Genomic DNA, 17,312 nt, shown 5'->3' on the forward strand with positions numbered 1-17,312 from the left:
AAAATCAGAGTTGGAAAATTCTTGTGATGTGTGAATAATGGAGAAGTGATACACTCAAATTGCAATAGGACAGCAACTGGATAAAATAGATTCAGGTGATTAATCCATGTATTGTATCTTTTAATGCATGTATTTTGATAATCATAAACCCGGTACTTGTCAGTTCTATGTGAAATATCCCTGTAACAGGTGTGTAGACTTGCATTTTGTACTAGCTGACTTAGAGGTTTAAATTAATCTACTACAGTTGTATTACATATGTACAAGCTGTCTTTATACAGTAACTGTCAAGTTTACAGAAGGGGGTTCTTTAAGAAGAATTGATTAAGCATTGATTATTGATACAGTTAGATGATAACAGAATCAGTTTTTATGGTTTTTGGTTTTTTGAGTAGGCCCCTCAAAATGTTAACTAGCCATTGTGTATTTTGTACTTTCCTTGCAAAAATGATTTTAAGTTATATTTCAGTTTGCTGGTAATTTGCAGGGTAATTTGGTCTAGTTTATAGTGGAGATACGTCATCAGTCTAAATCAGCTTAGATTGACCAAAGAACCTATGAGACGATTGTCTTATGGAAATAAAGAACTTGAACTTGGTCAAATCTCCGTCATTAAAATTAACCTTCACTATAACTCAGATCATATGAATCAGTTGTCACTAGACCCAGGGATTTGAACCTGCAACCTCTAGACTTAAAATGCATGCTTAACTAATGACCTCGTATTAAGTAAGAGGATAAGGGTAATGTGTACTTTTTGGTTTATAGAGTAGATTTGTTTATCAAGGTTTTAATGTTGTAAGGTACCGGATTAATGTGCCCTTTTAAATAAGCAAAGTGTGTAAATATTTATCATAACTCTTTCCTACACCGGCATAGTTTACATGGTCACATGCGACAGCCTTTTGCTCTGTATGAAAGGTAAGAAAGTAACCAAATTCTAGCTTTATTTAGATTAAATACTTGTTTACCGAGTCATTGAAAAACATTTACCTCATTTAGGACTTTGTATTGTGGGAAATAATTAGTACAGTAACTGATAGATTGGTGTTTTAGGCATAGTGCACTCTACACTGTATTCTGGTGTTTAAGGTTGATCTAAAGACTTCTAATTTGGTTACTTTATCTAAACTGTTAATGACTTGTGTATGAAAATAGATATTCCTGAACAGAATTTGTACATAACAATAACATACTACATCCTATAGGCTATAGAGGATTATTGGGCCATTGCTGCGTACTTCATATCCCCACTCTAGGATGTAAAGTGCAGAGAAGTTAGGGTTAAGGTACATGCAATTATTTCAAAGATTAGACTTCTGATTCCCTGCAATCACCCTAATCTGATGATCGTTCATTGAGCTAGTTATCACTCTCACAGTCTAACAAAAATAGACGTAATTGATAGAGAACGTTTGCAATGCCAAAGAGTCTTGAGGGGGATAAAAAATAGGAAACTTTTAGAGAGGAAAGAAAAATAAAGTAGAGAATAAAAAAAGAAAGAACGAATGATCTATTGATTCCTTGATGTCATTTGATAGTAAACCATTAACAAAAAAAAATTCCTTCAAACAAGCAAACAGACCAACCAAGGGGCCATTACATTGCTCATTACAGGATGCAGGAGACACTGGGGATCAGCTGGCAAAACATCGCATTGTATGGCTAATTAAGTGAGCAGTAAACGACTGTCCTCAAATCCTGCGTTTTCTTGTTTCAGTGGCATTGATTTCATTTAATTTCTCGTTTCACTCTGAACAAGAAGTTATTTTTACCCTAATACACTTAGACGCAGAGAAATCAATGACAGCCACATAGATGGGGTTATTCTTTACTTTAAGCATGTTATTCAGGTCTCATGTACAGTGATGAAGTCAGGCAATCAACTAATCTAAATCTTGATGTTCTTGATCTGGTCTGACCATGAATAGATTCCCCCACATCTATCTGACGTGTCTCCATGTTGAATTATGTCACTGTCTTGGATATTTTGACATTGATTTTGCCTTTTGCTAAAGGTTGTGAATAGTTCTGTATAATTCATTTTACAGTGAGATCTACCCATTATTTTTTCTTATGCTTGCAGGCTCAAATTAGTTTTTGTCCACTGTCACCATGGTTATCTGAAAAATGCTTTCATAGAGACAGTGATAAAGAGAGAGATGGGCTGTAACTTCCGATTTATAAAGAGTGATATATGGCATTAATATCACTTTTTATTTGTATATCAGAAGTAGATATTAAATAACAGAGGAATATAAGCTCCTTTATCCTGTAATATTTTACCTGTCATCAATATTCATTGTTGAACTTGCATATGCTAAAGATGCTTAGTTAATAAATACACTCCCAATAAGCGAGGGCAAATACCTCAGGAATATTTTTAGCAACCCAATCTTTGCTTAGCAAAATTGATTGAAAAATTTCCTGCCAAAATGATATTACAAGACTGGTAATGATGAATGGGGTGTAGAGCATCTGTCACAGACTTAGATGTAGCAGTGCTTGGTGCGGAAAACCGGCTGCCAGAAATCTCCATCTCGCAGTCCTATATACATGCGTAAGGTACCACTTCTCACATACACAGTCCTATATTCATGCGTAAGGTACCACTTCTCACATACGCAGGTTGGGTTCTATGGACTCATTAGAAATTATTGGATCTTAATTAAAGTGTGGCAGCTAAAAGTTGATCTTGCCATTCATTTGATCACAATTCAATAATTTCCTTTACAATATTCTATAAAATTAATAATTCATTTAGCCAATAAAAAGTCTTAAGTATTTTATGTGTGTGTCAAGATTAAACACAGCCCAATAAATATGCATTAAGGGCGATTTTTCATTTGGTTTGCAAGCGTGTTTAAATCTCTGCCTTGGGATTACCCTGGTTGCATTTGCGTCACTGAGGTTCAGATTTGTAATTTAATGTGAGGTCATTTTTTGCTTCATCGCTTTCATGTAAGTGACAATTTTCTTCTTTTTACCAATATTCATTTTATGAATATTCTTTGCATTTGCAGACAGCTATAATCTAACCGGTTCTCTAAGTCAATATTGAAGTGAGCAGATCTGGATTTACAACTAATTTGAAACAGTCTTCTGAAATGTATGTATTAAATGGACAAAAGATCTGTACATCTTGAAGTATCTGGTATTAATTGATTTTTTTTGCCATAAGATTTTCCGCTATTTTTCCTCTCTCTTAATGATGGGATACTTGTATTTGGATGAGAAAATGCCCGAAGCTCTTCTCCTGATGATTTTATATGGATTTTTTCTTCTGTGTTTTACTCAAAAGTAAGACTGTTTTACTGTAAATAGATATCCATGTATATATGTTTAGCTTTACAGTGTAAGTAAATCTGAATCCAGCAGGGCTTGGTCAGCTATTTTAGCTGTATGAAGTGTGTTCATTTCGTTCTGTTACCAGATTTAATTAAGTCAAAATAAATGAAGTCAGTCCACAGTGTGTTTACACAATGTAATGACTCTGCAGTTCATCGGGGAAACTTTAATTTCCTGGATCTTTTTCTATGCACAGACCTATAGATTACCTGCTGAGGATAACTTTGATAAAAAATTAATTAATAAAAAGTAAAAAATGTGATGCGCTAAGAATGGGTTTCTTGCTGTTTGATGTAGAGTGAAATATCCCCAAAACATGGGGGGTTCAATTCTTGTGTCTTTGTGTATCGTGTTCAGTAGTAATCATGGAGAGAGATTTGTCTTAGCTGATATCTGCCTTGCAGAAGTAACACTGCATGGTGTTAAATCATCCAGAGAATAAATGTTAACCCTGAACAAATCGAACCTTGATTAGTGGTTCAGTAAGAACCTTGATTAGTGGTTTAGTAACGGTCACAATGAGGATTAACAATCTTACCAAACTGTTGTTTATTTATTAGTCACAATTCAATAATTTAATCCATCTGGAATCTATATACATGGTCTAGATTTATAGAGAGGTCATTAGTTAAAATGCATTATTTTTCTGTCTGAGAGAGAGAGAGAGAGAGAGAGAGAGAGAGAGAGAGAGAGAGAGAGAGAGTGGCTGACAAGATAAAAAAATTCTTTTAACCATTCTGAAGCCAATTCCTTTTTTACACTGATTAGCTGAAAACTAATTGACAGTAGTAGAGTGATAATTGACACTTTGTGTAGGAGATGGAGAGAGGTGCAGCTATTTTCTGCTACTTCTGACTCCTTGCTGAGAACTTATTATGGCAGACTGGCACATTTTGCTCTGGAAAGTTTGGAACAAGATGTATTTTCTGTGTCAGGGTGTCACTTTCTTCAAATAATATGTTATAATTATATGCTCAGATTTAGTATGTCTGTTTCCTTCCACTGTTGACTAAGGACCTATGAGGAGGGAACCGATTTATTGCTAAGCAACATTTGCAAAGCATCTATTTTTAAATTTTATTCTGTAGGATTTTAAAAAATTTTCAATGTTGCGCTTTTGCTGGCAAAAAATTCCAGCTCCTTTTAAGAAATTGGAGCATGTGTTGAAGTGTCGAGTTTACTCATTATCACACAGAATGAGCAATTTGAAGATTTTCAATATTTTAAGTATTACTTCTACTGGATTGCATCATATTCTGCAAAAGAATTTGGTAATCTTGATTATTAAAACGCATCCAAGGAACATTACGGGAAGAACAATGGCAAATTTCAATCCCAGCTTCTTTTATTTTCAGAAGGAGGGAAACAGGTGCAAATCTCCATGAAACTAAGCTCTGGACAAGATTCCGGCAACAGCCAAGAGCAGACTAACCCGCCCAACAAAATGATGGACACCATGGAAAAGACCTTGTCGAAGGAGAAAAAGGATAATTTTGAGATTGAAGTAGCTGATGAGCACGGAAAGGCCGGGCAGGTGGAAATTGACTCCCCTGAAGAGGAACTTCAAGAGCGTATGTATACCTTTATTGTTTGATGTGCAACAATGTGCTTTTACTAGAGTATTAACCATCAAGTGTGCATATTTGTGTTTCATTTTAATGGTTTTGATTGAAATATTTTTGTTTAATAAGATAACTGATCATATCATGCAAATAAGGTTTTCTCTTGAATTCATTCTATAAAATCCACACAAAGTCTTATCATGAAATGAACTTTTTTTCATTTTTTCCTAATAGTGATTCAGACTTTAAATGACTGAAGATGAAAGGGTTAATTTGTTTTCCCTTCTGTACTGTGTAAAGAATAGTGTATTTTAAAGGTTCTATGGTTTATTTTGGATTTCCAGTGTTTCATGTGTTTATTTGTGGTATTTTTGACTGTCAGCTGTGATGAATGGGTAAAGCAGAATATACTGATGAAGCTATAAAAATCTACGTCCCGTGAAGGGTTCCATGGTTGGAGAGAATGCTGTAGAAATTTTATGTACTTTAGGTGAAGGAATGTCAACTAGCACTGGGTGCAAGCTCTTATGTGATTGAGATGCACCGAGTGATGATAAGAAAACCACTATACAGAATTATACAACTCTCTCTCTCTCTCTCTCTCTGGCTCTCTCTCTTGCTCTGGCTCTCTCTCTCTCTCTCTCTCTCTCTCTCTCTCTCGCTCTGGCTCTCTCTCTCTCTCTTGCTCTGGCTCTCTCTCTCTCTCTCTCTGACATTATCAAGGTGATTCAATTTATTACTTCCCTTGTTACTTCTAAATTACAAGCAAAGATAAGAAATTTTTACATTTTCAATGGGTATCTGTTGAGAAAAAAAATATGTAACACTTTACAAGACATTAACCCGATGTGAAAAAGACATCTTTCATGTATAGATGTACAATGTAATATGAAACTAGTGTTTAGTGGTTTGAAAGGTTTTGCAATCTTTGAAAACATTACAGTTGAAATTTAACTAGGGTAATTGTCTAGACCTTTTATGGTATCTTAAAATTGAAAAATTCTTGCATATAACCACCAGGTACAAATACATATCTTTAAAGACTTTGACATTTGAAAGCAGGCATGATATATAAAAAATATTGATAAGTCGACACATTGGGATGGGTTGAATTGTTTTCGACTTGTTTTTAATTAATACGAAGTCCAAAATGTTGCTGTATGCCTGTGGTCCTCAATTTGTGTAAATTGTCAAGAGACATGGCAGTATACCATTTAAACAGGAGATGTTAATACAGGTTCTTGGTAATTCCAAAGGTTGGGTTGTCAGTGGAGAAAAAGAACAGCTCCGGAGGAAATTACTTGTCAAGTGGTTAAGTAGACAAAAAGAGGCCTCAACGCATAGCAATGATATCCACCGTTGTTTCTAAGAAATGTCTACCACAGGGGAAAAATAGGTTTAAAAAATCAGCATTCATTATATACTGCTTGGCTGTGTGGGAGAGTGTTTTGAAGCATACATTGTAAATCTGCTTATACAAGGTGCATACATCATTCTGTGGGTAGTTTCTCATTATGGTCTTCGTTTTCTTTTGAGTGGTTGGACAATATTTTCCTTGGAGTTAAGGTCATAGAGAGGGAAAGCCTGTAAATTTGGTGATGATTTCTTCTTTATCCCAATGTCTCTGCTCTCTTTTAGCCACTCCCATTAAAGGCAATGTTCGTAAGACTTCAATAAGTGAAAAAGTGGAGAAGACGCGGTTATCGCAAGCCTACATAGAAACCATAAAGGTAACAGTTGCTTCCCTTCCTTCTGTAGACTCTCTCACCATGCAAGCTCAAGCAGGCCACCTCACCCTCCCTAATTGTCTCCTGTTACTAACAAGATCTCCTCATAGAATGTTCCTTGCTATACAAGGCTTGAGTTTCATGGTCCTTACATACAGTTCAGCATGTGTCATTATTGTCTCTTGCATGTTTGATATTGTGATGTTGTTAAAATGCTTCTCAAAGGAAATATATATGTATAAGTACCATGAAAAGCATGATTTAGTGTAGTTTTTTTTTTCTTTTGCCTTATATTATTCTAGAGTCAAGGGTTATAATTCTGTTGATAAGAAGTATTACTTGAATTTTGATTACTGATAGCCAATGCCTATACATTATGATCCAATGCAATATATTTCAGTAAAACAGAAAAGAAAAGTACATTTTCAATGCAACACTTGACCAAATTTTAGTTCAGCTTTTGATGAGATTTTTAATTAAATGATTTTTATTAAATTTTAATTGAATGAATAACAATGAAAGGAAAAAGCCCTCACTGAATCTCTTCTCTATTGCTCAGTTGGTCTTACATCGGTTTGATCTTCTGTCTACTTATACCACGGAAGGTTGTTGCATTGGTGAAAGAAGGACTATTTTTGTGACTGACATTATTTTGAAGCTGTGAGTGGCTCAGCTTTTTAAGGTGGATTTGATGAAACTTGCCCCAGAATCCGTGATGATGTGTGTGTACTGTGTAATACTCAGCAGCCCGGGCTATAGCAATCCATCACATACAGAGAACAACAGTACAGTACCGGCTTGACGTCAGGCAGTTTAATGACTTTTTAGGCTTGTTGAATGAAAATAAATCCCCACTGAAGTGCATGGAGAATGAATTAAGGCAATGATATTATCTGCTGAACAGCACTCTTCAAATATTTTGCATTTATGAAGAAGAGGTAAATAGAAATGGTAATCTGTGCCGGGGCTGTAAGACAGCTTGTGTTTGGGAGGACAATTTGAGAGTTGGTTTGTGATAATGGTGAACACCTTTCTATGAGATGGTGATGACCTGATAACTGTTTGATTTGTTGTTTATGAGCTGGTTAACCACTACTCCTCATATAAATCCACTCATCTCTGACTGAGGTCAGACCTCATATATTGGTCTGTGTGTTTGTCAGTATCACTATCTGTTGATATTACTTACAATAAGATCTAACCCTAATCAATACTAACGAACAGGTGTTCAAGATTAACATTAAACAGACCAAAATGAAAGCAATAGAAAACAGAAAATTTAATTGATGAATAAAAGAAACTATAAAAATGTATTTTAAAAAAATGCATATTTATTTCACACCCTACCATTTTAAACTTCATGCATGTTATTCAAGAACTAGTACATATACCAGTATACAGCATGTTGGTATCAAATTGCATGTTTAGCTTAAGGTACCTCACTACAGCAATAGTTAAACTTTTTATGACACTACATCATGAGATGGCGATTTAAATGTTTTGTTAAATGGTATTTATCAATCGATTTGGTTGAGTATCATCATAGCTTGGTGGTTAAAGTATTTGGTTTTTAACTGCAGCTCATGAGTTTGAATCTGCATGGGGCTTTTGTTCATAGTTACTGAATAAAATTTTAAAAGTAATTATTTTTATCCAAAATTGCATATATTTTTGCCTACGGTATTTGACTTACGTATTTCTTATGCATCATGCTATTTTTCATAATCAAGTAATTTTCTGCTGATTTAAGAAACTATTTCAAGGTTTAATGAGCCAACTTAAAAATGCATTAATAATTTTTATGAAGTTTCTTACTGATTTTTAATTTTTTTCTACATTAATAAATGCCATACAAGTTTTGACTATGATATCTTTAACTAATATGGTACAAATTTTATATTGTGTTGACGATAACTGTAATTGGCCTCAATATATAATTCTAGGAAAATGCTGAAAAGAGGAAAAAACAGTTTGAGCAGATGCTGGATGAGCATGCAGAAATAGTGCAGGAAATTGGACGGGCGGGGAGCAGGGAGAGCTTAGAAGATCAGAGGGACCACTGAGTGCCACTCCCCATCCCCCGCCAATCAAACCACTATAGCAATATCACACACAGGGAGTTAGCATGCCATACCCTCTAACATCTCTCACTTTTTGTCAAATTTTCTGTATTGTGAGATGCAGAGTTACCAGTGTTTTATTAGAAGATCGTCAGGTGAGGAAATGGGATATAAAAAAGGACCTGCAGTTAGGCAATTACAGATATCATCATTTAGTGAGCGGAAGAGAAACTGCCATCTGATATCATCAGTCCCATTATTGTCTTCCAGACAGCAGTCGCTAGGAGACAGGAAACTGTGATAATTTCATTGCCATGGTGACAAATCTCGCCATAGCAACAATTTATTGGACTGAAGCATTGGAATCCTGAAAGTTGTTCCAACATTCGGTCTTTGGAATCTCATTTATTTGTCATTATGCCTATTGAATTGATATGAATTAAATTCTGCTGTAATTCGGAAAAAAAAAGCATCTTATAATCAGAACAATTGTAGAAGTGCAATTTTGTTTTAGAGTGACAAGCTTTCATGTTAAATTAGTAAATGATTTTAATTGAAGTCTAGTATGCTCCATCTAATTTGGACACAACAACTTTCAGCTCTGATATATATTTTAATAAATAAATCATTATGTCTGGGATGTTCATGCAAACTCATGTTTTAAGGTATAGATTCATATTGTTTTACATACTAGAGGAAAATCATTGTTTTCTCCTTGAATGAATGTTTTTTTGTGTGGGTGCTACAAGAGATGTACATTATACTGTATCATGTAATTGTGAGATTTTTATCATACATATTTTAGGGGCCACATGGTAGTTTTGAAGATGTCGATGTATTTTAATATTGATCAGTATAATGAATATTTGATAGTATATAAAGAGTAGAGATAACGTTTTGTAATGTAATACAGTTGTATTAAGAATGTCATTAGTTTGTATTATCTATAACCGAACGTAAGGACATCTTTCTTTGTAAGGGCACCTGCAGACAGTAGCCAGATCATGTTAGCTTGTTTTGTTCTGTGTAGTGCTGCCATGTCTAAATCAGGTGTAGTTAAGTCTGATGCGCTTTTGGCCTCCATGCCTTTCTGTATATCACACTCTTAGTTCAACTGTTACATGGTCTATAGCTTAATGTACTTCATTGTACATAAAACTGCAGTCATACAAATGAACTATGTTCCAAAATATACTCAAAAGCTATGCAGATGGGATCATTCATTCAGTCCTTCCCTGAAAGAAATTCAGTCAATTATTTTCAAATATGTTTTCTTGACAGAAGTATGGTTCTTCAATGTCTGTTACGGTCCTTTTTTCAGTGTGTATGCAAACACTGAAGATAGCACGAGTTAGTACGAGTTTATCGAGGGCTTATCACATTTAGCTCTTATGTTAATTTTTTAAAATATACATATTCTATTAACAGTCTGGACTTAATATATGAATTCTAGATTATAAGAGTTTGGTGCTATGTCACCTGTTTGTATATGTTTTGATTTTCTGTGACCATTAATCATTAAAGATTAAATAAAATTACTTCTATAAATAAAACACTATTCTTTGTTTATATCATATTTTACTTGACTAAGAGTGTTGCATTACCTGGTAAAGTGATACTTGATAATCCTTTAATCATTTTTTGAAGTAATTGAGTATGGTTAAGTAACTAAGCCAGGAAACCTTGGCAGTTATACAATTATGTTAAGGTTGTTTAGTGAAATCTCAAAACGAGCGTCACAGCAAGTTCAGTTACATAATGGGCTTTATTTTTGTTACCTAGATGTTACAGTATTATTTGCCAATAATGTATTCTATTAATTTAAAGCCCAAGTGAATACCCTCTTGGTTATTTTCATTAAAAAAAAATAGGTACCCTATTTTAATTACCCTTTAACAAAGAACATATCAAAATACATTTGGGAATGACTTGTCCAAATGATAGAGTTACAAGTTTAAAACTTGTTTAATGTTTTGAAAATTTAAGTGCATTGTAAAAAAATGCAATCATTTATAATGTATATGTTTTTATACAGCAAAATTGCTATTAAACAAATGTTTGTTTTGTGAAATTAAATAGCCAATAAATTCCCTCTTTTTATAATTTTCTACAGGCCCAGAATGTAATAATAGGAATAATATAGTACATTTGCTTAATCTTTGACTTTTTATTATTCAATAAGGATGGAGATAAACAACTTATTAGGGCCCCGCAAGGAATTGCAGGTGCCCTATAGTAATCACTCTGTCTCTCTGTCTGCCACTTCCATCCACAAATTTTCTGGTTTTTTTCTAATAACTTTTTTTATGGTTGCCCAATCAAATTCAAATTCGGTATGGTAGTTCAGTAGGCAGAAATACATATTTTGATGCTAAGTTTGGTTCTCTATGTCTTCTGGTTTGGAGCTGGGGTGGTGGGGTAGATTCCTGAACTATGCATAAGAATGAATGGGCAAAGAGAGATAACTGCTGAGAATGTTACCATTGTATACTTGGAAGGCTGTGCAATATTTGTCCTTTGGGATTAATTAACCTTCCACAGGAAGAAAATCCTAAGCTTTATCTTTATCTGTCACATTGAGATTAATTACTGCACTGCCTGTGTCTGCAAATGAACTTTGTTTTGAAGTTAAGGTCAATTTTGAATGATGTGTAGTATTGTGTACATTCTTTGAAATATGGATTTAAAATATACTTTATTTTGGTTAAAATACCGTTCACAATGATTTATGATAATTTTATTGAATTCTGAAATCAAAGTATATATTAAGATATCCTTTTTCACTATTTTATTTTTTAATTATCTATTTTATTTTTTTCTGCCTTAATGCTGTTAATTTTAGGTAATCAGATAATAACCCCATTCTGTCATTTCTGAAAAAAAAAATCTTATTGTAAATTTAGAAGAAAAGGATGAGAGAGCAGAACAATTAATCCCCTGGGATTAATTATCTTGCCTGCTGCAGAAAATTTATAGGTTTATCTCTATCTGTCATATGAAGATTAATGAACACCTTTGTCTGCAACTGATGTTTGTTTTGAAGTTGAGGTCAACCCTGAGTGATACAATGTATTTGCATTCACTGAAGGCTTGCATTTTATATAACACCTGTTGAAATCTTTTTTAAATACACATTTCATTTAGTTTTTTTATAAGACATGAGGTTATCGCTGTTTTATGCAGATACAAGGTTACTATTTAGAGTTTTTGGACATTCGAAATTACATGTATCTTGAAATTTTAAAAATACAGTTGTTACTTATAATTTTCATATATTTTTTTTTACCACCTTATATATATTGCTGTTCTTTACATCTTATGCCGATTTATTTTTCATCATTGTTAATATAAAGAGGATGGAATTCAAAGTTTTTTTTCACTTCTCTCTATTAATTGTCATAGCGGGGCCCTTCCTGACTGGTCAGTTTTCTAGTTTACTTTTTATATATGGTATATATATCTAGCTTATAGCAAAACTTGGTAAAGGTACATTAATGTCACATTTACCTAAGAAGATGTAGTAATGTGTAGTAAAATCTTCCGACTGTTATACAGAAATGCCCGTGTCATTTAAAAAAGGTAACTGATGAGTATAATTGCTGATTATCTGATAAAATAAGATAGTAATTTTCTTCATACTTGGGTATAATAAAATTATGTAAAGTAGGACCACAGGCACCTGATGTTATATATTTTTCTTATAATAAAAAATATAAACCCTACCATACCTAATGTATTATGAGAAAAAAATAATAGCATCAGACGCCTGTGCGAGTACAACACAGACACTGTTTTATGTGCATCAACTTGCTCCTCTGAAGCACACAAGTCTGCATACATTTGAGGATGATCTCACAATGATAAAACAGTAGAGATCTATTTTATTTTATTTTGATACATGATCACATGTTTTAAATAATTGAAATTTTATCAGAACATAGGTGAATAAAGTAGGCAAAGTCAATAGGAAGATATAAAAATACCAACATGTCTAATATTAAAATATCCCTTTTAATGTATATTCATTAGTAACACAACATTTTTGAACACAACACTCATTTATTCTTAGAAAAAAACAAAAAACCTGATACAGTTTTGGAGAGAATATTGTACATTGTACGGTATGTCATTTAAATATAACTGAGTTTTTTTTCTTGTGATGTTTGTAACACTGATTAAGCCTTTTCATGGGATTGATCCCAACAAAAACTATCGACAACATGTATTACATTAGCATGTTCTTTGCTTTTTACAAACTTCACAACAACATTAGTAAATAATGTTGTTTTGGCATGTTTTAATGATTCAGTTATCTTACCATGATTATAGATGGAAACCTGAAATCTGATTTACTGAAGTAATTAATGACTGAACTCAATGCAATTAGAACTGTCTTATTTCCCATGTTCTTTGTAAGTATCAAACAAAGCATTACTATTGGCAATGTGGTTATCATGAAGAAAACATGCCGACTACATGCACATACATGCATGTTGTCAAAAACAATATACATCAAAGTTTTAAATTGCTAAACATTGTTAACAATACCATATGGTACTATGGTAGGCAGGTCTTCCAAGTGCTCTTTAAAAAGAAACCAATGCTTACCTTCTATACAAAATATCAAACCATGTGTCAGTATCTTTACGTATACAGACCAATTTTTGCATACCTACAGTACATCTTTGAAAATTCTGTATAACATACATATATATGTAAACATATTGCTTATTTATAATAAAAAAAAATACCAGGTAATGATAATCTTTCGTATGTACAAAGACACAAAATATGACCAAAGGAAATGAAAACCAAACATATGAAAATGAAGGTATATAAAATAAAATTTAAAAATATTTTTCATTATAGCCTTGATTTACAAAATTTTCAACATGCACATTGGTACAGATCAATCTTGATTGACTATGACTGGAAGATTATTTTCATGTAACTTTGATAAGTGTCAAGCATGGAAAATACAAATTACGGAGATTTGGATTTATATTCTGGATTCCTGAGTAAAAGAAGTGATTGCTATAAACATATAAAAATCTACCAGTACTTTGATATTTCCTGATTATATCTATTACGTCAATTGTTCATACAGCTGCAAAATAACAGACATTTATTTTAAACTCATATTTGATTTAAGTTACTGTTAAGTAAAATGCATATTCTTTTCAATCTGTTTTATATTACTGAAATATTAAACATTTCTGAAACGTCCTTGTGTGTGTACTGCAGCTTAAGGGCAGTAACTCCGAAATTGCAACATTTGTAAAGTTTTATGGATGCAATTTTCTCTTAGTATAAAAAGTTGATTAAACCAAAACTTTACATTTCTCATCTTATTTTCATTAGAAATTATGTACTCTTAAATATAAAATGAGACAGGTAAACAATAACATAGACAACACTGAGATCATTTCTAACATCGATCGCAATCCCCGCTCACAATTAAATGTATAAAAGTAAAAATAAAACCAATATATGTATATATAATAAAGCACCAGACACAAGTAAAATGACGATAGAGAATATTTGAATAAACTAGGATTGCATTTGTTAGTAGCTCACTATAACAGTTAAAATATCATCTGCCTAAAACATTAAATATACACAATGGCATCAGTAAAATTGATTAATGTATCATCATCCAGATTTTAAGCAAGGAACAAATACTTGTTTATAGACAGAAGTAACCTTTCCACTATGAGACAGGAAATAATATATGTTAAAAGCATACATGTATGTCTCCTCTTTCAAATCAATGTCATTCACATTCTTTAGAAATACTTGATACATGTACCAAAAAATACCTTAAACAAACAATTCTGTAGCTACTTCATGGAATTTGAGACAATAGACATAAACATTTGTTTTCATATTCAAAATATGTTTTTGCTTTTCTTGATAATGTAATTTATCTGACTGTCTAAATAAACAGAGTCTTTTTGTACATATATACAAAAAAGCCTAAAAATATATGTATTCAAGCAATCTGACAATGGTAAGTACATTTCAAACAAAGATATGACAACTTTAAATGAAAATGTTGACAACATTGGGCTTAGACCCCTGGCAAATGAGCATTCATGATAGAATCACACTACTGGGCCCTGCTGACTGTGACGATACTGAGCTGCCATCTATCTCAACTGTTCACATGCTGGAAATGACCCTGCAAAAAGCATCAGAGTTAGTGAAATACTACTATATAAAATTGTAAAACATGCACTTCTAAAGCACATCTACCGTAAGGATGCCTTCAAATATGGCATATCATACAAGTACAAATGTGAGCATGTAAAGATATAAGTTAGGTAACTTGAACCTTTGACTTTTTAAGCTAAACAATACAAGTTCAAATCTCATAGAATCTAATATGATAAACATGGGAATTCTTTATTGGGTATTGTCATGGTAAAGGTTTTAAAATTCTACATAAAGACCAATAAACATACAAGAGGGCTGCTGCAATAATCATTGATTAAATATAGAGAGTGGTTTACCGGTTCCCCTGCCAGGCACCTCACACACTGCTGAGGAGACAGGTTTCTGTTGATGCTGCTGTTGTTATTGTTGAGGCCTTGTAGAGGGAAACTATTGACGGGGAAATTATGGCACTGCACATTTGATTTTTGAGATTCTCCCTTAAATGGATTTTTAACAATTTAAATTTTTATCATCTTTTAAAAATGCATCCAACATAAATGAACATAATATGTTTGTATACAGATATCAGTAAACTATAATAACAGATCTAAAGGGATTAGCATATATGATGAAGTGCTTTCTTTATAATGTGTAACGTTGGTCATAAAAAAAATCCTTCATCATTTCTTATTAACTTTAATATACCAGGGCTGGATTTTACAAAAGAACTTACGACAAAGTCGTAAATATTTACAACCTCATAAAATGATCTTTAATGAACAAAATCGACATAAAACCATTTGTTTACAAATATTTCAATTCCAATTATTATATTTTTTATCCATAGGAATAAATCATTGATTAGTTGGTGATTAATTAGCATTCATTAATTTGGTCGTAAGTCATAAGTTCTTTTGTAAAACGCAGCCCAGTATTCCATGTGAAGAATTCAACCATTTTTAAAATGTTTGATATGCCACATTTTTTTGAAGTCATTTTAATACCATTTTAAAAAAAAGGTTCACAGATAATGAGATTCCTGAGTAAAGTGGAAATATCAAAATGGTTTATCTATATATATAAATTTATTATTTTTATACACTACCTGGCAAAGTAATACGCATTAAAAAATATTCAAAGTGTACAAGTCTGAAGAATAGAATACATTTTTTGATTTGTGCATCGCTGCACTCCAAAGCTGTTGCCTTCAGTATCATATCCCTAGGTAACAGTTTTATTCTCATATAAAACACAATTTGCCCCCAAACCAAACTATAAACATATTGGATACATTGTCTTATGCTACTGTAAGGTCTTGTTCATGAATAATAACAGGTTCATGACAGGGAAAACAATAACTATGATTGCAGTGGCCTCAAGATTCTAATATTTATCCGAGTATAATTTAGCTACATGCGATTGTTTACGCAGATTCTTCTTTTTGCATAAATTACCTAAGTGAAGAAATTTCCATTTTTAAAGCATTGTTATGTACTTTTATCTGATTTATTATTACCTGAGATTCATGGTTCCCACTTCCCACATCCATTCTTTCTATCAGACGAGATTCACTCTCCGACAATAACTGAAACATCTGCTCTTTATTAAAGACACACATGCTGCAGTGTTTCTTCTGAAATAGAATAAACATTTTAATTTTTAAACATCATCTCAAGAAGAAGCAATATGCATTTAATATCATGTAGGTACCATAAAACGTAGCAAAGTGTCAAATACAAATGATTTTTATTCATTAAAAATTTTATCTGTTAATTAATGTATATTTATTTAGTTGAATTACAGTCAACTCGTAACCAAACTGACTAATACCCAAACGGACTTGTAAATTTAGTTTTAACCATTTTGTTAGGGTACTAATGTGACCTCGTATACAAGTTCGAGGCGACAGTTAATCAGTTAACCATGCTCTCAGATCATTGTATATCGTATGAAAGAGTTTAATAACGAGAAGCAAAGAACAGCTCTAGTGGGATTTTACAACTGTACTGTAGACGATAGTCAGTGTAGAAATGATCAGCAGTTATCTCCCGTCGCCTTGATCATTCCCATTGCACTTCCCAGAATAACATATTTAAATTCAATGCAAAACTATAAAACTGCTATATGCTCACAAGTCAAACTGAAGCCTAACAATAATCAAGTTCTGTACATTTATCAATAGTGTCATGAATTAACATAAATATGAACAATGGGAAATAATGTGACATGGATATGCACCATTTGATTGTAAAGAACAATCTCTTATACAGTACTTAACAAGTTTCAGATGTCAAAAATCAAATATAATGTTACCTTCATAGTTTCATCAACATCATCGCCAAGTTTGCGTTTTGAAGACATGTCTCCAAGTCCAAGCTGCTAGCGTGCCGATTTCTATTTCCCACTTTCAATTTGTAAACAATTTCTAAAACTCAAATAAAACTGTCATGTTTTTCCGG

At 32.8% G+C, this 17,312-nt stretch overlaps 2 protein-coding genes across 6 annotated transcripts in view; one reads left to right on the plus strand and one right to left on the minus strand.

The window, feature by feature from the left end:
• Positions 1 to 10,250, plus strand: part of LOC128177620 (uncharacterized) — a 38,229-nt gene extending 27,979 nt beyond the window's left edge. For 4 of the 5 annotated variants that reach the window (XM_052844414.1, XM_052844415.1, XM_052844417.1 and 1 more), the window contains 3 exons: positions 4,704 to 4,919; positions 6,549 to 6,640; positions 8,581 to 10,250. In XM_052844414.1, coding sequence (XP_052700374.1) covers positions 4,704 to 4,919; positions 6,549 to 6,640; positions 8,581 to 8,700 — 428 coding nt within the window. In that variant the 3' untranslated portion in view covers positions 8,701 to 10,250. The remainder of the gene's footprint in view (positions 1 to 4,703; positions 4,920 to 6,548; positions 6,641 to 8,580) is intronic. The other variant, XM_052844418.1, reaches the window with a different exon arrangement.
• Positions 10,251 to 12,689: 2,439 nt separating this feature from the next.
• LOC128177623 (uncharacterized) lies at positions 12,690 to 17,307 on the minus strand. Its single transcript, XM_052844420.1, has 4 exons — positions 17,167 to 17,307; positions 16,370 to 16,486; positions 15,210 to 15,350; positions 12,690 to 14,878 (listed from the first exon to the last, which is right to left on the minus strand). Exons 1-4 carry the CDS (start codon positions 17,212 to 17,214, stop codon positions 14,852 to 14,854), a joined length of 333 nt encoding a protein of 110 aa, XP_052700380.1. The 5' UTR covers positions 17,215 to 17,307; the 3' UTR covers positions 12,690 to 14,851.
• Positions 17,308 to 17,312: the final 5 nt, after the last annotated feature.

Source organism: Crassostrea angulata, chromosome 3 (genome assembly GCF_025612915.1).
Source record: "Crassostrea angulata isolate pt1a10 chromosome 3, ASM2561291v2, whole genome shotgun sequence".
NCBI lineage: Eukaryota > Metazoa > Mollusca > Bivalvia > Ostreida > Ostreidae > Magallana > Magallana angulata.